The sequence below is a fragment of the Oreochromis aureus genome, linkage group 18, assembly GCF_013358895.1.
Source record: "Oreochromis aureus strain Israel breed Guangdong linkage group 18, ZZ_aureus, whole genome shotgun sequence".
NCBI lineage: Eukaryota > Metazoa > Chordata > Actinopteri > Cichliformes > Cichlidae > Oreochromis > Oreochromis aureus.
The window spans coordinates 8,227,618-8,250,022 of NC_052959.1; the positions used below are offsets into that span (position 1 = coordinate 8,227,618).

General features: G+C 39.6%; 3 protein-coding genes across 6 annotated transcripts; 2 read left to right on the forward strand and 1 right to left on the reverse strand.

Moving 5' to 3' along the window:
• Nucleotides 1-768: 768 nt before the first annotated feature.
• Nucleotides 769-7,974, forward strand: LOC116335268 (acyl-CoA-binding domain-containing protein 5-B-like). 4 transcript variants are annotated; one of them, XM_039601897.1, is made up of 14 exons: nt 769-886; nt 1,144-1,265; nt 1,581-1,704; nt 1,940-2,012; nt 2,284-2,428; nt 3,185-3,223; nt 3,577-3,777; nt 4,641-4,856; nt 5,060-5,154; nt 5,260-5,440; nt 5,587-5,798; nt 6,006-6,056; nt 6,938-7,053; nt 7,167-7,974. In XM_039601897.1, exons 2-14 carry the CDS (start codon nt 1,160-1,162, stop codon nt 7,177-7,179), a joined length of 1,572 nt encoding a protein of 523 aa, XP_039457831.1. In that variant the 5' UTR covers nt 769-886; nt 1,144-1,159; the 3' UTR covers nt 7,180-7,974. The 4 variants fall into 4 exon arrangements, with proteins under 4 accessions (XP_039457831.1, XP_031614776.1, XP_039457833.1 ...); XM_039601898.1 differs by having other exon boundaries at nt 788-886; nt 1,174-1,265; XM_031758916.2 differs by lacking the exons at nt 3,185-3,223; nt 3,577-3,777.
• A 472-nt stretch (nt 7,975-8,446) lies between these two features.
• yme1l1b (YME1-like 1b) lies at nt 8,447-16,326 on the forward strand. Its single transcript, XM_031758894.2, has 18 exons — nt 8,447-8,662; nt 9,186-9,320; nt 9,456-9,633; nt 10,372-10,464; nt 10,932-11,041; nt 11,458-11,608; nt 11,691-11,774; nt 12,034-12,207; nt 12,304-12,456; nt 12,592-12,724; nt 12,936-12,998; nt 13,191-13,303; nt 13,386-13,541; nt 13,678-13,829; nt 13,946-14,072; nt 14,226-14,299; nt 14,392-14,478; nt 14,600-16,326. Exons 1-18 carry the CDS (start codon nt 8,630-8,632, stop codon nt 14,741-14,743), a joined length of 2,160 nt encoding a protein of 719 aa, XP_031614754.1. The 5' UTR covers nt 8,447-8,629; the 3' UTR covers nt 14,744-16,326.
• Nucleotides 16,117-20,106, reverse strand: LOC116335238 (patched domain-containing protein 3). The gene is made up of 4 exons (XM_039602506.1): nt 19,038-20,106; nt 18,834-18,955; nt 18,600-18,745; nt 16,117-18,270 (listed from the first exon to the last, which is right to left on the reverse strand). The coding sequence occupies exons 1-4, from the start codon at nt 19,755-19,757 to the stop codon at nt 16,754-16,756; spliced, it is 2,505 nt and encodes an 834-aa protein (XP_039458440.1). The 5' UTR covers nt 19,758-20,106; the 3' UTR covers nt 16,117-16,753.
• Between the last annotated feature and the right edge of the window lie 2,299 nt (nt 20,107-22,405).

Genomic DNA, 22,405 nt, shown 5'->3' on the forward strand with positions numbered 1-22,405 from the left:
TGACAGGCCGAGGGAGAGGAGCCGTTGCCCAATGGCATTTTACTGCGATGGCGTTAGTAATGTCGCTTATAAACGCTGATAAAATAATACATTATATTATTTACCGGTATTTTACATGGTATAGTTAATAACACAATGATTGCGAAGAGCTGATTTTAGCTTGTATTTAACTAAAATATATTAACATATTATTATGTATTATTAATAAGGTTATAAGGGCTCATGAAGACACGTGTCACATCTTTAAATTCTTCTTTCCTCACACACACAAACAGGCAAAAAGAAACAGCGTTAGCTTGAAGTTAATATATTTTGTTTTTACATCACCATTATCAACCCATTTTGCAACATTAACATCCATCAAACACTAATTTAAAAACAGGCCTATGAAAAATATAGAAATATTTTTATCTGGAGCACATAAAAATAAAATTATATAGCTTAAATTCTACGAGACAGGAATAAAACTCTAATCTGATGTGTTTAAAAAAATAACAGAACGTGTCTTATTGAATCATCAGCATTGACAATATCCTTTATAGTTTTAGCTTAAATTTAAGAAAAGAGAAAAATAAATATTTTCTTTTGCTGCCTGGACAAAAAAAAGAGCTCTCGAGGCAGATTCCTACATTTCCCACACACCACTTCGGTTTAAAGCTCCGCTCAGAGAGGTTTGTGGGATTTGAATGCGTAAGCGTTGAGATGTCCACCACCATCTGCAGAGGTTTTTTACTGAATAAAACTACATCACCCAGACGTGTTTAAGGCTCAAACGTTGCGTGTTTGGCTCATCCTTGACCGGAGCAGATTGGCTTTTTTGCTGCATATTGCAGACAGACACCGGGCTAATGAAATAATTATCTTACCGGCCAATGTGAACTTGATGGTGAGTGAGCAAATGAACCACAGAAAAATGCATTTCACTCGGAGAATATAGTCTGTTATCGCTGAAAGAAAAAAAACGACGAGGGCAATTATATAGAACAATTTCATCTCAAAATCCAAGATTAGAGAGAAAGCAGCTGGCCTTTTACAAATACAGGATAGGTGCCAGCAAGGTGCAGTGGTGAACAAACTGTGTCACCCCCTCCCTTCAGCTCTTTCTGATTTTTTTTCATTAATTGCTTCAATTTCTTGCTCAAGATGTGAGGACTCCTTCATGTCATCCTTCAGTGGACTCGGCATGGCGCAGGAGGAGGACAAGCACAGCCTGGAGTCGAAATTTGCTGCGGCAGTTAAAGTGATCCGGAGTTTGCCCGAAGAAGGTGATGACTTATTAAAATCTGTTATAGAGCCCATGTGGGAAAATAAGTAGAAAGTGGTTGAACTTGAGTGCTCAATGATCAGCTGTGGAGTGTAAAATCTGTCCTCACTGGGCTTGTTTGTTCACTCTATGTGATTGACCTACATGTGTTGCACTTAAGAGCTGTCACTCACACTTGGCTGACCCCAAAGCTGCTACAGGGCTGAGAGCTGATTAACCGAATCAGACGCTTCATGCATCTTTGCCACATTGTGTGTCACTGGTTTACTGCTCAGAAAGCCTGAGCTTGCCTTTCTGTTGTTTCCTTATTTTTTAGGTACTTTTCAGCCATCTGATGACATGATGCTGATGTTCTACAGTTACTATAAGCAGGCCACTATGGGGCCGTGCAACATTTCCAGACCAACCGGCTTCTGGGACACCCACGGAAAAGCTAAATGGTATATGCATTTCTAATATGGACCCATAATACCCCAACTAGTTTAAAAAAATGCACAAGAGCCATGAAATTCTACTATCAGGGTCCCTCTCCTGTGGCACGTATGACTACTGCATGGCTATTTTACTATGGAGCCAAATGCACTTAGTTCTCCCCCTTATACTGTTGCACAAATACAGAAAAGACTTCAACTTCACAGCCCCACATGATTTTGAGCTATGACTTTGTGTTCTCAGGGATGCATGGAGCTCTTTAGGAAATATGACAAAGGAGGAAGCCATGAAGAGTTATATTGAGAACATCCAGCTGGTAAGTCCTTCCAGACAAAACTGGGGCTGAATAGAAGCAGCACGCAGAATAATAAACACTCGTGGCATCATGCTTTGAATAAATGACTTGGCGTGCTCAGAAAAGCGCGGGCATTTAGTCGAGGGATATGTTAAACAACTCCCCTCTTGCAAAATATAAAGTACCTTATTGGCACTGTTGTTTGCCTCAACTTGCATGCATTTGTACCGTAATGCTCCCGAATCAAAAGAGCCTTTCTGTTGATTTATCAAATTTGTATGTGTGTTTTCAGATTCTGGAGACTGTGCCAATTTCAGAAGATGTGTCTGACCTGGTACAGATGCTGGGAAATTTCTACACAGAGGTAGAGGGAGAGGAGGCTGAAGAAAACGAGGTGGACAGGAGACCCTTCACCAGGCCCTTTGCACAACATGCGGGTAAAGCAAGCCTGGAAACATGCCTCTGGAGTATTCTCAAGTTGTCGTGTTTCTGATCAGCATAGTGTCATGACATGGCATCATTCCATCTCAATTCATCAAATTTGCCAAAATAAATAAATTCAGTCAAATTCCATTATCTAGAAAACTAACTGAGCTAGATCCTTCACATCTTTAAGGTAAATGTCTGGTTTGGCGGCTCTGTGAATGTGGACTATCAAGTTAAGTTCATATAGAGTGATGGATGCTTGCAGTCCCTAAAATGTTTGGCTGTCAGCCTCTGACAGCAGATTTGGAGGCCTGTAGAAACCACCGTTTTGCATATATTAGGCATATATTTAGTTTACAGCTTCTCATACACACACTTGATTTTCTTTAAAACAGGAGCTTTCACAGAGATTAAATCTAAATACATTTTCATCCAACTTCAATGTGATATGTACTGAAAGCCAAATAACGAACAAGTTTCTGTTAGTGTCATATCGAAAATTTGTGATGGTGCTCTCTCTCATTTTCCCAGTAAGAGATTTTGAAATGCTCATCTTTATGTACAGCTGCTAAACATTGTAATGACCCTGTTGCTAAGCGACTGTAAATGTTTTGAGTGGTTTGGTGTGGCTTTTGGTCCACATGTGAAAGCGCGTCAAAGGAAATGAAAACACCGTAGCCCACAGGTGATAGCAGTGCTGCTCAGATGGGGTGATATAGTGATCTTTTTTTTCTTCATGCATGTCTTACATGTGTTTTTATCCCTAGATGAGCTGGTTAAACCTTTTAAGAAGCCAACAATGGAAGGCAAGTCTTTGGTGTTTGCGATTGCTGTAGACTTGATAGAGTTTTTTAGTCTAGTTACGTTGCTTTCATTGCTGTTGCAGCTGAGTGAAAATCGTCTCTGCATTAAGCTGTATGAGCTGTAACAAAAAAAAAATTTGAACAGATTTTCTTGTGCTTTTTTGTCATGTCTAGTATGTGCTGTGCTAAGGCGTGTTGGTCTGTTGGCTCGCATTGTGGCGTTGTTATAGTGTGCAGAGCCCGTGAAGTGTGAAGTGATGTCAAGTTTCCTGTGTGGCTTTTCTGTTGTGCAGATTTTTGCTGTGCATCTATATGCAATTTTTGAATTAATCAAGAGCATTTCCCTCACTGTTCAGGGTATGGGGATCTGTGGGATGATATTCAGAACCTCCACGAAAACGAAAAAGACAGCAGTGCTTGTGGCTTGAGTGTCAGTAGCGAGGAGAATAGTGGCGTGGAGAGAAATGAGGGAAGTAGTCAATGGAGGAGAAGTGAGGAAGAGGAAAATGGGGATGAAGGACACAATGCGGACGATGAAGACAAGGAGGAGGAAAGAGGTACAGTGTAGTTTGGGTCACTGGCTGACAGAGGTGCTGGTTTGTGTTGTAGAGGCAACACACAGCCAAATAATTGCTTTTCTCCTAACTTTCCTTATTTGTTTGCCTTTTTTAATGAGTTTAGCAGGGAATCAGTGCAGCTATTAAGTCTGCTCTTTGGGATCCCATAAACCCTTATTGCCAAGTATTAGATAAGACCATTAGCTGAGATTTGTTTGGGGATTTCCGCCCCTTTTCTTTCAGGGAAAAATACAAAAAATCGTGAAATGTTGAATATTTAAAGGATGCAAGACACACGTGAATAGGATTTTTCCAGTTCCATATTTTTATTTTTAAACTGAAGACAACTAGGTTATAACAGCTTTGCACGATTCACAGATCTACATAACATTTATTGTGTGCCTCGGTGTAACCCTCAATCTGAAAGCATCATAGCTCCCATCCCCTTCACTCTAAATCAACTTTTTTCTTATTGGCTGCCCCTCATAAACACTATGAAGTGAGTGGAGGTTTGTACTGATCATATTGAGACATTTTTGGTGTCACTGACCTTATCATTTGAAACTTTGGCCATGTTTAATATGATCATCCACCATTGTCACAGTAGGTGTATATCACAGAAAATAAGGAAAAACATATAAATAATACACAGCATTTCTATCAGATAAAGAAAAAATATTTTCATAAAATACATCCAGTGTGAGATATGGAAAGAAAAAGCCTATATAAAGAAATAACGTTAAGATAGATAGATAGATAGATAGATAGATAGATAGATAGATAGATAGATAGATAGATAGATAGATAGATAGATAGATAGATAGATATTCTTTCCCATAGTCCATGTCTTTGTATTATGTCAGACTGGAGTCCTGACCCACGGCTGTTAATGGTGGAGGACAAGAGGTGGAGGTCTGACACTAAAGGCTCCTGCAGCAGTGTGGAGCCCAGCGTGTCCTCCTTCACCAACGGGACACACAGCTCCCTCAACAGCGATGTGGAGGAGGAAGAGCTGGCATGTACCATAGAGCCCAGTGTACAGTATAACCCATACATGCATGTTAATGGACATCTGAGTGGTAAGATTACATAGAAATGCTAAAATTATTTACTGGATTGCATGCTGGATATGGAAAACCAAAATATCTGATAAGACATCATCCTGTAAATTGCTGTCGAATTGCACAGTATATTTCTCTTTAGCCTGTAATTTAAAAATGTAGGCTTTAGGCACAATTTACAATGCTGGACATGCTCTTCTTTTCCTTTTTTTGTGCCTTAGATCATAACGATGCTATTCCTGAGAAGAACCACCGATCCACTGACTCAGATAATGAAGAGTTCTGTGACTCAATGGAGCACCTAGCCACGGATGAGGTGTGGTGCGAAACATGCTTTCCAAATAAAAATAAAGTCCATTGCATGAGCTATTCATATTTCGTCCATACAAAGTGTGATGATGCTCTTCATTTTCCTGCTAAGCGGCTGTCCACGTCCAAAGGCCTCTCACAGGGATCAGGAGCTGGCTCGATGAAGCAAAGGGATGTCTGGTTTGAGAGCAACACCACCCTGATAGATGGAGAAGATCATGTCCTCACAGGAGATGTTAAAGAAGGGATTAGTCCAAGAAAACACAACAGCTCCTTGTCAAGAACAGGGAGAGGTGAGATTACTGTAGATGATGCTGAATCCCCGATTTAGCAGTCTCTCACAATGTATTCCCCCGTTTATTCTCCTGAGCATTTATATGAATCTAATACCCTTCCTACCATTCCATAAAGTCTGCATGTAGTCTGGATCTCCTTCCAGGTTCTCAGACACCGAGGGCTACCTGCAGCGCTGAGCCATTTGTGAGCGTAAATGCCACCTGCTGTTGTGTGTCACCGAGCAGACTGCATCCTGGGACTGTTACCAGGGGAAGCATCAATGAGCAAATAGCCACTGCTCTGCTGAGACTGCAGCGCGACATGGCCAATGTGCTGTACAGGCTGCATGCTCTGGAGGAGCTGACCAAGTCACAGGTGAACAACCAGACATGTGGCCACCTGTTTAGGTGCAATTAAGGAACTTTTTGTCACAGTTTTTCTCTAAGTCATAAAAAATTAAATTAAAATCGACAAATTCAAAATTGATTTTATTTTCATTTCCTTCAAGACAATCACTGATTCTAAGGAGGTTTTCTTTAACATATTTTTTAAAAATAATTTTCATGTTTTCTTTTCTTTCAGTCAAGATCCTCTTTGCCAAGGCGGGGAGACTCTGTAACTGTACCAAGACAGGTGCTCATTAAATAGCTTTTTTGCTCTCAGCTATGAAGCATGACCTGTTATTACTCTCCCCAAAGGGAGGGAGTATGTAACCGGTTTGTTTGCCTGCCTGTTTGTTTGTTAGCACTAGCATCCACAGTTTTCAGCATATCATGTTCAAATTTTGTGTGACAGTAGATACCAGTAACAGCTCGAGCTGATTTAATTTTGGTGAAAATCAGGTCAAGCTCAAAGTCACACCAAATGTGAAAATCAGTAAAAACTTTATATTACCTGCATTTTTTTAATAGATCATGTTCAAACTTAACGACAATATAATAGGCCTTGAGGACATGAGTACCTCGGTTTGCTAAACATATGACCTTAGCCTTCATTGTTAGTGCCCAAGGTTAAAGTTAACGTTGAATATAAAAATTCAGGAAACCATAGTGAGTAATAAATGATATGAAGGTGAATGGACAGAGCTGTACAACACTTTTTGTTTTTTTCAATACAATGCCCTACGACCTCACAATGATGCCATAAAGTTTCACACATGTGAATATATCATAATATCTCAAGTTTTCACAGTCCACAGAAATCAAAGATTTCAGCCAATTCTGCTCCAATATATGTGCAAAGATAATAAAATCGACCATTTCAGTATTTAACATTTCAAGGTCATAGGTCAAGGGTCAGAGATCAGTGTGTTGTCATAAAAACCTGCTGATGTCACCATGTTGTATTAAAACATCAGTGTTTTTGCAAAGCCTTTGTGCTCTCTGAGTGCTCTTGTTATTATTATGATATCTAGAATTGTTTCAAAGTGGAAGTTAGAGGCTTTTTTTTGTTCCACTGGGAAATCAAAGTGCGTTTATCCCTCTTGTTTTTTTATTTCTGATTTTTCTTTTAAGTTCCTGAGACCATCATGGTGGCCTTGTGACTTCTCCCCACTCACAGTCGTGTTCACCGCACTCTGGCCTCTTATCACCCACTGGCTTGTCCACCTTTACTTACAACGAAAGAGAAGGTGAGAAAAAGTCTCTTAGTTAGAATTTGGGTTTGTTGTGAGGGATGACTCTTCCTGTTTTATGACCACAATGAAACACAACTAAAATTCAGTTTCTGCTCTTCTCCTCACAGCAAAATACTGTGAATTGTCTGGCAACTATCAACATCGATCAAAGAAGATGAACTGTGGATGAAAACGATGCACTTTTTTGGGGTTTTGTGGCTTTCTTGAGCTAAAATCAGATGCAGAGTTCAGTGAGGCATTGGTAGAAATTTAAAAGGCTGTTTTAGATGAATGAATGGTTGGAAACTTGGCAATGTAGTGTAGCTTTTTAACTTGAAGCAGATTTTTGAGGTATTTAAGAAAAGGGTTTGATTTATGCATCACCAGTGCTGGCCCAGCTTCTTTGCTCCAGTTAGTCTGTCATGAGGTGGTGATCTTATATATGACGAGGAGATTTCCAGAACCTTTGCATAACTTATGAAGTTAATTCATGGGTCATTGTCATGCAATAGCTGTAGACTTCAAGCGATAAAGAGTTTTAGAGATTCTCATTCCCAGTTATTTATTGTACATTTTATAGTTCAATTAGTTTTTCCCCTCAAACTAGAGTGTTCCATTACATGTACTGTAATGTAATTGCAAGGACATTGGTCTTTTATATGTGTTGTGTTGAATAGATAAATATTTTAGGAGAGTTTCTTTTAAAGTCAAAAACACACTTGATGTGAGAAACATTATTATTTTTGTGTCAGACTATTTATTTTATAGCTCTACTGCTATAGTAACCAAAAAAACAAAAAAACAACTGAGAAGAGTGCAGACAATCCACATATCTATATAAACATTCTTGTTTCTTGCCAGTTTTAAGTAGACAATGAAGAATATTGTTTGGTTTACGCAAGGATAATGCTTACAGTTGTAAAATATGAGCATATGAAGCACATTTTAAATGTAATAAAGACATTCTTAGAAGAATCACATTTTTAATTATGTTGATGCTTATTTGAGAGGCTGTGAGTGTTTTCCAAGAGTGTTTTCTTATTTCTATTTATCAGGGTGAGTAGTTACTAAAATATTTTTGGATTTTTCTGTAATGGTTAATCCACCAGAATGTGCAAGCTATTTTTTTAAAAAATGCTAAAGTATATTATTGTTATTATCCACGAATTTTCAAAATTACTTTTTTACAAAAGCTGAAAAACCCCCGTAAAGTGCGTTTACATTTATGCGTATTACTATTATGTTTTTTGTTTTTTTTACTGAGACGTAAAATTACAGTTATATGCTTTCATTCCGGAACAGATAAATCAGTTTTAGTGGTTGAAAGTTATGCTTGATTCGTTTCCAGCTCAAGATTGGGCATAACAATGAGGACATTTCTTTAAAAATAAATAAATAGGTACTTTAGCGTGGCCACCAAAGGGAGTCAAATTTCGACCGGGATACAAAATTTGTCACAACATGGTGGAGGTCATATCCGGGTTATTTTCCGCTGTCACTTCTTGCCGCAAACACGGACCTTTAACTCTCAGGGACAGTCATATAACTTGCATATAGCTTAACTGGGGTCTTGCACAGGTGACAATTAAATATGTTTTCCTTGTCAACGACGGTCCAGCCACAGGTAAGAAAGCAGGATAAGTTAGCTCAAGCTAATAGTAGCGCTCTTGTTCTTTTGGTTCACTTGAACGTGCTAGTAAGCTAGCTTAACCTTAGCTTGTTTTTATGACTCCCCCTGCTGTCTTTCGTTGTAGTTTATTTTGAACTGTGCATTTACGTCAGTGGAGATGTTGCCACACCAGTTATCTGCTGTTTTCCCGTATTTAAAGTAAAATAAGCAACGTGGGTCGTTGAGAGAAGTTTTGGCTTGCGCGTTAATGATAGTTTCCCCGTCTCCGCTGTGTCCTTAGTTGTGTGTCAAATAGTAAACTGCGTCATTGAGCGATGGGTCATCAATTAATCTGTCAATCACCTATATGTAGCTATGTTTATGTTTGTTTATGCCATGCAACTTTGCAACACCGGCTAGCTAACGTAATATGTCTACATCATCACCAGTCTCAATATGAGCAGCCTTCAGCTTGTAAATGTATCTTTTGATATTCACAACGTGCTAGTCATTCACTAACTAATTGCAATGACCACAGGTGACTGTACCCCTGAGTCACCTCATCAACGTCCTCCACTCTCTGAAAAGCTCAGTGGGGAGCAGCAGCAGTGCCTCCTGCAAATCAAGAAAACATAAGGAGCGTGCTGCAGACCCAGAACTACACTGTGCCGAGGTACTCGCTGTACAAGTGCATGTCTTGACACTTGCTTTAATGTTCTGAGCAATAACCAAAACATTGCATACTCAATGTTATTAAAAATATGACACACACCTCATAGGAAAAGCTATGTACTTTGTTTGTTTACAGTCTGTGTGGAATTTACGGGAGCTGGGTTTATCAGATCTGGGAACGCAGCAGCTGGATGAGCTGGTGAATCGTGTGTTGCCACACTTGAGCCCACAGGAAGCGCCACTTGCATTTGGTGGTCAGACGGCCTGGAGGACCTCGCATCTCTCCACACATTCCTTTTTCCACAATAAGCATGGTGAGGAAGATATATCTCAATATATCTCTATCTCACATCAGTGAGTTCTAGATTCATGTTTATCACAAGTGCTTCATAACACCTCTAATATTGCTGAGCCAATGTAGACTTGTCACGATTTAATCAAGGGAAACATTTGATTGATTAGTGTAGCTACTAAATGATTGTCACACAGGCCGACAAGCCAGTTAGCAACCCTATTGCAATTTCAGGTTGCGAGGGAAAAATGTGCATTCCCCTGGTGAAATCGTTTGCATCAGAAACCTTCATGCTAGGGTTTCTAGCAGATTGGTGCCATCACTTTTAGTTCATCTTCCAGGCAAACTTTGAGCAACTGTGCAACCTTTTAGTGACTGAAGCAGTCACAAGAACCTTTTTCGTGCAGCACCATGTACGTCTTTGCAACCAATTTCCCGCCCATCAATCTCCAGCAACCACTTGCCAACCAAACACAGAATGCGCTTTTCTTTTTTTTTTCTTGCTTGAAGGAAGCAAGCCTCTGTGGTTACAGATTTCTCACTGACTGGTCTCTAAGCCTGGTGACTGCCAGCAACCACTTGCAACATGTTGATGAATGCACACGTTTCCCTTTTGACCAGTAGTTGCCAAATAACTGCCAACTGGTCTCTAAGCTTGTGTGACTGAGGCCTTAATGAGACAGTAAGGCATCTGCTACCAGTTTGCCCTGCAGTTACCTCATGATTTAAACGACACTCATACTTTGTTCTCTCTCCCCAGGCTTCTCATGGAGTCGCATGCCGACACCGGTGTTTTCAAGGCTGCACCCTTCACCACTTCAGTCTGTCTGTACAGATCTCCAGTACTGGCCAGGTAACCGTAGATTGCAAAGTAGTTCAATAATTTTATGAAAGACTTTAACTTCATATTGAGTTACAACAAATAAATGATCTGAGTAGGTTTGTATGTTTATATGAAAGCAAGACAGGCTGACATTACTGACAGGGTCATTGCAACCATATCTATATTTTCTTTGTTTTACATTTGCATTGTAATTCTAGCTGTAACAACATATACATTTACACTCACTGACCAATTTATTAGCTACACTTGTGAAACGTCTATACAAGCTCTACTGCTGGAACTTTTTAAACGTTCATTTGAAATTGTTATAAAGGTGTTAATTCTAAGTGATGTTTATGGCTGAGCTCGGATCTATAAGTATTTCCTGTATTTTGTTCATCCCATTGACATAACTGATAAGAGCTATTTTACTGGACTCTGTTTTTGATAAAGTTGCTGATGACTTACTATGTTTATGTCTGCGTGATTTATTTCAGCGTTGGTTCAGACCAGAGGTTTTAAAACTTTAAGGAGCAAAACAAGACGACTGCAGTCAGCTTTCGAAAGGCCTGCCGACTCTGAAGGGTTCACGCCATCTTTTATGAAGGTACATGTTTATTCACAAGGTTGGCATGCATTGCCAAATCCTTATGTTATGGACATGTATAACATTTTTAATACTATCTGTTATCAATGTGCAAAAAAACGCAGTAGCAAGTATGAAAAACAAAGAAAAATTCGGCACACTGCCTTTTTTCTTCTTCTTTTAAAGCTTTTACAGTCACAAAACTTGAGGACAGTGTGACAGCTTATATCTGTTTAGTCTGTGACACCTGCAGACTTGTAATTTAACTTGATGACCAAAGAAATGTTTTTTTACATATATAAATATATATATTAGACTGAGGTTTGCTCATCTTGTCCCTGTAGTTGTAGAACCTGTGGCTCTGGTGGTTGTTGCAAGAGTAACAATGATGCAGGATTGTAGTTTGCAGTACTGATCAGACTTGCTTTGGACTGCAGGGGTTTCTCACACGTGACAAGGGGATAGAAGTTGAAAGTCTAGACAGCGTGGTGAAGAACAAGAACATACCTGATGGACAGCAGGATGCGTTTAAGAGGGGCTTCGCTGAGGGTTTCCTGAAAGCTCAAGCCCTGACACAGCGAACTCAAGGCAAGTTTCAGTACAAGCACACCTAGACTCAGTATCATTATACAGAATTAAACTGTGCTGATGTTCTTGTTTGACCGTTCAGACTCACTTAGGAGGACTCGTCTAATCCTGCTGGTGCTGCTTCTTGTTGGGCTGTATGGCATCTCGAAGACGCCCTTCATATCGGGTAAAGGCCCCCTTTCCCTCCAAACACTGGATCTTAGTTTTGAAATAATTTGCCTCCAAAGTACTAATATTTTAATAATCGGGTAAAATATTAACAATAGAGCTAAACACTTGCAAGCTAAGTAAGCTTGTTCCAACTAAACCATTTGCAGTGGTGCTGCTGTGTGATGTGGCCAACACTAATGTGTTTGTCTGTGTGAGAGTTGATTAACCATGACATGCCGCATGATTTCGAACTTTAATCTAATCATTTTGGACAGTGCGGTTCCGAACCACATCAGGCCTGGACTCAGCCGTGGACCCTGTGCAGATGAAAAATGTGACATTTGAGCACGTGAAAGGGGTCGAAGAAGCTAAGAATGAGCTGCAGGAAGTGGTGGAGTTCCTGAAAAACCCACAGAAGTTCACAGCTTTAGGAGGAAAGCTGCCTAAAGGTAGGTTATTTTTCACAGTGGCACATTCACAGTGACCTCTGGCATTACTCTTTTTAAACTCATTTTTCTCCTCTGTTTTGTCTCTCTTTAATTTAGGAGTTTTACTTGTGGGCCCTCCAGGGACTGGAAAGACCCTGCTGGCCAGAGCAGTGGCAGGAGAGGCAGAAGTACCGTTTTATTATGCCTCCGGCTCAGAGTTTGATGAGATGTTCGTTGGAGTGGGAGCGAGTCGCATCAGGAATCTCTTCAGTGCGTTTTAAAAAAAATGTTATTAGCATCATATTTTTTTACTTTTTTTTTTTTGTATTAGTGAATTTAGAGTTTAAAGTTGATTGCTTGATTGTGGCATATGTTTATTGTTTTTGGGTGACTGCTTTTCTTAAGGGGAGGCCAAAGCCAACGCTCCCTGTGTGATTTTCATCGATGAACTGGACAGCGTGGGTGGGAAAAGGATAGAGTCTCCTATGCACCCTTACTCCAGACAGACGATCAACCAGCTTCTTGCTGAGATGGATGGGTAATCTCTAAAACCAAAACTCACATTTATGAATGTTCAGGAAGCATGTCGGCTAAAATTATTTCTCAAAAAGCTAAATGTTGTGTGTTATTACAAACAGAATGATAGATTTTGTGATTGGTTTGGGTGGCATAATGATGGTGCTGTATATTTTTGGAGGTTTAAATGAGTCATCAGGGAATCCTTAATTTTTGAAATCTTAATTTTGTAGGTTTAAACCAAATGAAGGGGTGATCATCATCGGGGCAACCAACTTCCCAGAGGCTTTAGATAAGTATGTTTTGTCTCTTATTCCCAGCGAAAATATCACTGCTTATATTTTAAAAATGTCAAAGTTTACAGTCTTCATTCTATCAGTTGTAATTGGCAATGCAAAAAAAAAAAGAGCTAAACCCTCTGGGCTGTGTTTCACGTTATATGCTTGCACTGTATCATTTCTTTTTAACCAACTGACGTACCCTTGCAGTGCGCTGATACGACCAGGGCGTTTTGACATGCAAGTGACTGTACCCAAACCAGATGTGAAAGGACGCACAGAAATTCTCAACTGGTACCTAAAGAAGATCAAAGTGGATCCAAGTGAGAAATTAGAATCTGCTAATGAGGAATAGGTTCATTATAATGTCCTTTCATAACCACATGGATGTTGTTATTTCTGCAGCTATCGAGGCCAATATTATTGCCCGAGGCACCGTGGGCTTCTCTGGTGCTGACCTCGAAAATCTGGTGAACCAGGCGGCCCTAAAGGCAGCGGTTGATGGCAAAGACATGGTCACTATGAAGGAGCTGGAGTTTGCTAAAGACAAAATCCTCATGGGTGAGTGATAGTTTGGTGTAAAGATGTACATCATCAAAAGTAAAGGCGCTACAATAACAGCGAACACCCCGACAGTCAGATGATCCCCTTTGAACAAGCTCTGTGAACAGTGGTCTTTTCTTTGTTTTTCCTCAAGGCCCAGAGAGAAGGAGTGCAGAGATAGATGATAAGAACAAGCGCATCACGGCGTACCACGAATCAGGCCATGCAATTGTAGCTTTCTATACCAAAGATGCGATGCCAATCAACAAGGCTACCATCATGCCCAGAGGCCCCAGTCTGGGACATGTAAGGAAAGCTGGAGCTGGTTCATACTCTGACTACGTAACTTTAAACTTTAATGCCTGGTTAAAACTTTCTTTATCTTCTACATCCTCAACTTCATCTACAATGCTTCTTTGAAGGTGTCCATGCTTCCAGAGAATGACAGGTGGAGCGAGACTCGCTCTCAACTTCTGGCCCAGATGGATGTCAGCATGGGCGGCCGTGTAGCTGAGGAAATCATATTTGGCCATGATTACATCACAACTGGTAAGAAAATGTCCTTGAAGTGACCAGAGAGTGAACGAACTAGGAGGGTAGATTGTAGAAACACACTGATTCTTATATGAAGAAAGCTGCAGGACAAGGTGGAATTAATGTATGTATGATGTAGGATTGAATGAGTCATTTCTTGTTCTTCAGGAGCATCAAGCGACTTTGATAGTGCCACCAGGATTGCTAAGATGATGGTAACCAGATATGGAATGTGTGAAAAGGTATATTTGCTTAAAAGCAGCACAAAGTGAAAGACTTTATATGCCCTTACATTCATTTTTTCAAGTATGCCTTTTGCCTGTGTGTCTCTTAGCTGGGTATAATGACCTACACTGATCTGTCAGCACAAAGCCCAGAGACACAAGCAGCTGTGGAGCAAGAAATCAGAGTGTTACTCAAGGTCTGTGTGATCTGTTATATAATGTTAAAACTAACTCAGCTCCTGCTATGTTCTTTAAAAAAAAACCAAAAAACATTTTCTTTATGATGTTCTCTGACATCTTTTCTCTTGCTCTCTCCAGGAGTCATATGAGCGCGCCAAAGCCCTGCTGAAGTCTCATGCTAAAGAGCACAAGAACCTGGCAGATGCTCTGCTCATGTACGAGACACTAGATGCCAAAGAGATTCAGCTGGTCCTGGAGGGCAAAACCCTGGAGACCAGATGAACCCTGAGAGGATCCAAATATCTCTGGGTACAGGCGGAGGAGGAGGTAGATTTTAAGAGGTCAACTGATAGAGATGGACTCAGAGGCCTGCATTTATAATGTCACTTTACAAGTGTTCCTGTGGGAAAATCCCATCCCTTCATGTTGTCTCACCTTCACAGAATCCCATCACTATCCTCAGATAAGTAGTGCTGTTATTTAAAGCATAAACACGAGTGCCCCGTGTTCACATGTAAGCAGCAGTACTGGTTCACTGTATGGGATTAAAGGTTGAATGACTAAATGTTCAATATTAAAGATTTTGCTCAGGTCATTTTATTGCTTGGTGGGAGGAAATAAAACATGAATGTAAATATGTACTGCTAACATAACGGCATCCGAATTTCTTTTAAGGTTCCTCATAACTCAGCCGTATCACCATAATAATCTTTAGCCAGACAAAGACAGAGTCGCTTCCAGTCAATTGGAAACACCACAAGTAATATCAACCCAAAGAGGTCATTGTTGATACAGCATCCAGAATATATGTGAATCTCTACTCATGTTTCAGTTCTCTTCATGTGTTTGTGTTCATATCTGATATTTGTGAGGTGTGTTTCCAGTGTATCTTACTCCCCTGCTGCTTCATTTTGAAGGTTACTTTATGGGTAATGTACCGTAAACATATATATTTCTTTTCTTTTGAAGTAGGATAAAGTTGAACTACAATGGCTCAGCACCTTGGCTAAGCATGGACATTTAAAATGTTCGTGTGCACTCTTTGTGCCCTTAATTTTCTTTCAAGCGTACAAATGGAAGAAAAACTGCCGCTCAGCTTCAGAAAAGCATGTGACACAAAGTGGCTGTGTTTGCCGTAGCGATAGAGCTTTGGGATCGGAAGGTTTTTAGTTCTGAAATAAAAATGATGCCATAATTTCTTTAAAAAGTTTGAGATTGGCTTTTGGAAGCCTCCTCAGTGACATAGTAGTTTTTCTTGTACATGCAAATTGTGAAATAAAGATTCTGCAGTTATTCGGAGAAGCTAAAAGGCCGGCTCTGTCAGTATTGTGCTTCAGTCCCCGTTCTCATCGCTTAACTGTCGAAAGGCTTCTAACCCGTATCTGGTCCTGCATACTGGACTGCTTAGTAAACAAATCTGCATAGCACAGTGGACAAACAATGCTAAATGTTTTGTGGTACTTTTCTCCAGGTGTGAAAGAAGATGTAAGGGAAAATGAATTTCATTTAATTGTAAGATGACTCCAAATCAAACACTTACCAGCACAGATTGTCTGTACAAATCTACGTCAAAGCGGTGAATGTCTTTCTCCAAATGTGTATGTAATCCATATTTAGAACGCTGATCTCAGCATGTTGTGCATCTTGATGTTTGATTTTTTTTTTTTTTTTTCCAGTTTGCCACAGTATATTCTGTTTGTTGGCCTTTTAGTGAGTAACTTATCTGTGTATATATTTAGGGTGTAAGGGGAACATTGTATATAGATGTATAGTGAAGCTTTTATGCTGTGTACACTGAATGGCTCTCTGCTGTACATCTCTCCTCAGTGTAAAGGAAAAGGAACCCAAATAAAGACTTAAGTGTGTACAGGTGACTTTATTTATTTTAAAACACACACAAAACAACACTACATATACATGCTTGTTATAAATGACACAACTAAACCCCCCCAGAAAATCTCAGCAACTATTAAATCTTTATTCAGTTCAATTCAAATCTATATTATTTATGTAGCACCTGGTCATGAGCTCAGTCACCTCAAGGTGTTTAGTATTGTTAGATAAAGAGCCTACAATATTAGAGATGAACAATATATATAAAACATATTTCACACACTAGTTAGTGTCTTAGCATGAGTCCACAGGTTTGCTATATTTTAAACAATAGTCCTTTTTTTTTTATACATATATATATATATATATATCTCAAGTTAAAGGCATGACATCCACAGTTTTAGCGCGAGTGTAATTTAAATGTTCTCAAGTCTGTAGAAGGATGCACTGGACGTCAGTTTAACGTGACTTGCTACAAGCCCCAAACAACGTGAGAAACACTGGAATAAACGTCAAGCCGTGGAACAGTCCAAACACAATGACAAGAAACACGATTTTGAAAAATGTCCGGAATATGTAACTCCCAGACACACTCAACACCACCACACCTAAAATAGTGGACAGTGCTCCCTGCAGCACTGGGTAACCCAAAAGCGCCAAAGCGTCTACAGCTTTCTCATTGACATTAGTTTTGGGACTCGAGACAAAAGAGTAGCAAATGTGCGCCGAGAAATCTACCGAGAAACCGATGCACATGACCAGATTGATCATGGAGATGGAGTCCAGATTGATGCCCCAGAGGGACATGAATCCCGTCACGCCAGTGATGACTGAAACAATGGCAAAAGCTACACAAAGTGAGCAGAGAGGATCGGGTATGAGTACAAGAGAGATTGCAAGCATTACGATCACAGCGGTGAGCATGGTTTGGATGGTGTTATCTAAAATGATGGTGTACTGGTCAAAGTAGATGAAAGCAGGGTGGTACACCAGGAGCTCCACTAGACATTTCTCTGCAGTTTTCCTGAGCTCCACCATCATATCTGCCATCGGTGTGTTGTTTTTTGTCTGAAGGAAAAAGCGAGATGCCTTAATCTTACCGTCTGGAGTCCATTGGATGTCTTGTGCTAAGAATGGGTCAATTTGTAAGAACGCGCTTAGGTTGTTTAGAAAATCCTTCTGGGAGCTTATTGGCTGATTATTGCGTTTTGCATAGTTTTCATAGGAAATGAACCAAGCGATTGTGTTATTGACAAATTTCAGCGATTCAAAACTTAAAATGCAAGAATCTAATTCCTTCCGTTTGTCTTTGTCCCAGTAGGGGAATTGCTGCTTGATTGCCACCATTGCGCTGAAGCTATATTCATTGAAGTGCTCCTCCTGATGGTTGTAGTAATTGATAATGTAAGAATCATCCAAAGCCAGGTTCTTAGTATCAAGTCCTTCCTTTAAGATTATGCAGCCATAGATACTAGCAGCTAAATAACCTGCATAAAGGAAAAACACAAAGACTTTTGTCACTTTGTGGGTCAGAAATGGACCGTAGAAGTTCTCAAAAAAATAACTTATGGGCTCTGTTTCCTCTTTTTCAGTATCTTGGTTGTACCGACCCCCAGTACAGCACAACCAGAAGGCTTTTGATTTCCCTGATGCATCACTTGGGACTTTGATGCAGGTGATCCAGTGCTTGTTCTCTGCTTCCCTCTGCCCATTTAAAGCCATGCATGCACCCAGGAAGGTCAGGCTGTAGAAGTAACAGAAGCAAAGACAAATTCCAGCATAGAGGCAGAAGGACCGGACTGAGCCAAAGGGTGTGATGCAGCCCAGGAAGAGAGCCAGCACATCGGTGAGGGTGGTAATGGTAATGGAGATGGCAGCATCTTTGTAGGTCTCACCCAGCCGCTCTGGAACGCTGTCCAGAACACGAGTCTTTTGCCAGCAGGAGATCATGATGAACATATCATCGATCCCAATACCTTTAGTGATAAACGTCAGAGTGGGAAATATTTTTAAAATGGAAAATACGACTTCAGGCTCAGAGTATTGGTGTGTGTGAGTGAGTGTGTACAAGGCTAGGGTTAGGGTAGATAGAAACCACTAATGACAGGGTTACCATCAGCTGTAATGATAGTTTCTTAGAAAACATTGCTAAAATCAATCAATTGTAAGTGTTATTTTAAGAATGCAGGTCTTGTTGACAATCGCTGCTGTGAAAATATTGCTAAAGCTTTTTTCCGGCATAACAAATTCTACAAACTGCTGCCTTAACTGAACATTTTGACCTGAATGTTTAACAGAGCCTCACCTAGAATCATGAAGGGACAGGAGGCAGCTGTCATTACAAAAGGCTGGCCCACCAACAAGAGCAAACCAAAACCACTCAGGACCGCTAGACTTGTAGAGAGAACGCCACAGTACCCCACCCACACCTTCGTCCTCACATTATCCAACCTGAAAAAACAAACTCATATTTAATTTTATTTTAAGTAATTTGTCAAATATACATTCAATGACAGGCTTGGCTGTTATTTTTTCTGACCTCCAGCAAGTCATGATGGAAAATGTGATGGCAATAGAGTAGGTGATGGCAAATAGAGAGATGACAGAGCCTGGAGATTTCTCAAATTCCCACTGCATTGACATTGAGGTGGAGTATGATACCTAGAAGATTGGAAAAGGATGAGAAGGAACAATCTCACCAAGCGGGAGGATAATAACTTAAACACAAAATGTGAGTTCTTACCTGGAGGGAAGGTGAGGAGCTATTTGAGATCAAACTAATGAAGCTTTCCAACCAAAGGTCATTTTTTGTTTTGTTGTCCTCTTTTAAATAGTAATAGAGTTGTATAGCTTTAGCGCTTTTAACAACTGAAGTGTCTCGTTGAGTTGTCACACCCCCCAGACTTGTATACAACGGCAGTGTTGTGTTACCAGTGTGATACCACGGGAATGTCAGTGTGACAGTGTCTATATTTTTGGCAGTGTAGTCAATGATATCTAGAATGATGTTTGAATTGCATTTTTCCATCACCTTAGCACAGATGCCCTCATATTTAAATGATTGCTTGTCAAATTCCACCAACATGTTCCTGATTTTAGAGTCCAAACTGAGGATTTCTTTAAGCATGTCAACAGTCAGAATATTACTCTCGCTTGTAACTATGAGAGTGGCATAGTTTCCATCTGTGGTCTGCCGCAAACTTGAAAACATGGAATCATCTTCTGGAAACATTTCACTGAAGTACTTCCTCTCTGTCTTGGCCGGTCCATTAAAAGGTGTAAATTGCTCTTCAATATTGTTGGAGAGTCTGTCCTGAGTAAAATAAAACCCGCTTCCCAGAGCTGCAGAGACAATAAGGGGGGTGATGAGGAACCACCAGGGATTGGATCCAACAGATTCACCCATCTTCTTAAAGAAGCTCTGAAGGGGCTTTTCTATGCAATCCATGCGGCATCTGGCCATAGCTGCAAAACCTGGCTCCTTTGATAGGATGATAGAAGCTCAAAAATATGTTTTGTGGATATAAATCGGTTGCTCCTTTGTTTTCAGAAATGTTCAAACTATCGTCACAGACAGCTGTGAGAAGCATTTACTGTGCCGCAGATTCCTGTTTGGCTCCACATTCTTTTTCGCAGTTTCTTTTCAGCAAATGTGGTTTGAGGAAAGGCTCGCTTAGTGAGCTTATTCAGGAAGAGTCTGTGTCATACGGCTCATTGGTTCTGTCTCACTCTTTGCTAGAGTTTCTTGTTGCTTAATCCTGTTATATCACAAAAAAAATCACCTTTGGAATCTGTAAAAAAAGCAAAACACTCAAAAAAAAAAAAAAAAAAAAAAAACCCAGAGAAGATCAAATTTGAACCAAAAAGAATTCCCAGAGTGTTGATTAAAAAGAACATGAACTAACATGAACTAACAGCAGACCAGAAAAACAGATGAGCTCTCCCGAGCGCTCATTTATATAGAGCGAGGAACTGCTGGCTCCTCCTTTTGGTTATACTATAACCACCTTGGCATCATTTTTTATTTCAATTTCATGACACTATTACAATCCATTTATAACTTTCTGAATCCAATATTTCTAGATACATGCTTACAGCATTTCTTTTTAAGTGCTCAAAACCACACATAGGCTAAATATGTTGGTAATAATATGTAGATCACAATGACCTTGTTGAGTACGTGACGTTTCCAGTATGTTAGTACAAAGTTCAGGGTGGTTATCAGTGGCAGTAACAGGTTATGGACAATAAGGATATAAACAGAGGGAAAAAACACACTCTCTCCTGTGTTCTTATCAGTCAAATCACACACCTCATATAATTAACCCAGCAATGGCAAATGTATCATACTCGATGCATGAGTTTTTCAGACTTCTTCACCATCTGTGTGATTTTTCTCCCCTCAAAACGCCTAAATAATTTGCACAAAAGCAAATATGATACAAATCCAAATTCATATATGCAAATTTATATTTAACATCTTTTTCATTTTCATTTTTCATTGGCCAGGTTCAAGAAACACCCAGTTTTTTGTTTTTTTTTTAAAGAAGAATTTTCTGACTGTTTCACAGTTCAAGCATCAAAGGGGGTTAACTGCGGCAAATAACGCACCCCGTTATTAGTCCCCCACAACCCTCGGGCGATACCATGTCATGGTTCGGCTAACGTAAAGGTTACACAAAGGAGGGCCTTTTAGGATTGATGGAATGAAGCCGATGCACAAAACAAAGACATGTTGTGCTCTATTATGTGACTCTTTATTTAGGCACTTGAAAGGTAACCCCACCTGAAGGCAGTCATTTCCTGTGGTTGTGGTTCCATGCACTAATTTCAGTTCAGCCTGAAGGGTAAGCTGGCCCACAGCAGAGCAAGAACATGCGTGTAAATACTAGAACTAACAAAATCAAACATTTAACTGTTAAAATCGGGAGAAATCCCAACAAACAAGAACAAAGATGCATTATTAAAAGCTTTTATTATCAGCTTGTAACAGAAATTAGTTTCCAATCTACCCTTATAAGATACGAAATACTGTTTTTATTTTTAACTCACTTGTATTTAACACTAAATGCATTTGCCTTGATCAGCTTTTCAAATCCTGGTAGTATTTAGTTAGTTTTCAGTGATGCTCATTTATGCAAGTCATGAATAACTTGCATAGTCTAAACATATATTTGCATTTTCTTGTTATTTCTGACCAAACAGCAATTAAATGAAGTAACGTAGGTGAAATTCACTAAACTAACTCTAGAAAAACTAGATTATTGCTTCTTCTCTGCACCACCCCTGCAGAAAATCTTGAGCACCCCTCATTTCTTTATATTTTAATTAATTCCAAGGAGTTTTAAAGTGCTCTTGAGCAATAGTTCACCGGGATTTCTGCAGGTCTTTCAAACTGTTTATTGTTTGTTAAACGATATAACACTGGTCTATGGATCATAAACATAAACATAAAAGGGCATAAAAAAGCATAAAACTAACTTAAGTAAGCAATTTTAAATTGTTTGTTTAGGCACTTTGTTATAAGCTGCCTGTCTCAAAAGCCCACATTTTATTCCCATTTCTATGGGTACATCCACAAAAATGACAAAGATAGCACAATTATGACAGACATAAAACAGTATTTTGAAATCTCATGCAAAGACACGAGATAGGACTTGAGAGATGCATCCCACACTGCTAATGAAACGGTGTGGAATCATCTTGACAGAGAGCAGAAGAAAAGGCAGCCAACATCCAAAGAAGAGCTTTGAATGTCCTTCAAGAAGCCTGGGGAACTATTCCTGAAGACTACTTAAAGAAATGACAAGAGAGCTGCCTAAGAGAGTTCAGGCTGTGTTGAAGTTTCAGGTTACTGGAAACGTACAGACTCTGATTTTGCTTTATATTCTGTATTTCCATGTATGCTTGCTTACATATTTCAATAAACTGATGCAACTATTCCCATTTTCATAGCATAATACAAGGAAATTGGAACCTTTATCAGGAGAGCTAATATAGTTTATACAATTTTTTTGCCACTATAAATAATTGTTAGAAAATCTTCATACTTAAAAACTAAATAATTTAGTTTTGTATCAACATAATTATATTTTTGTTGTGTTTCATTTT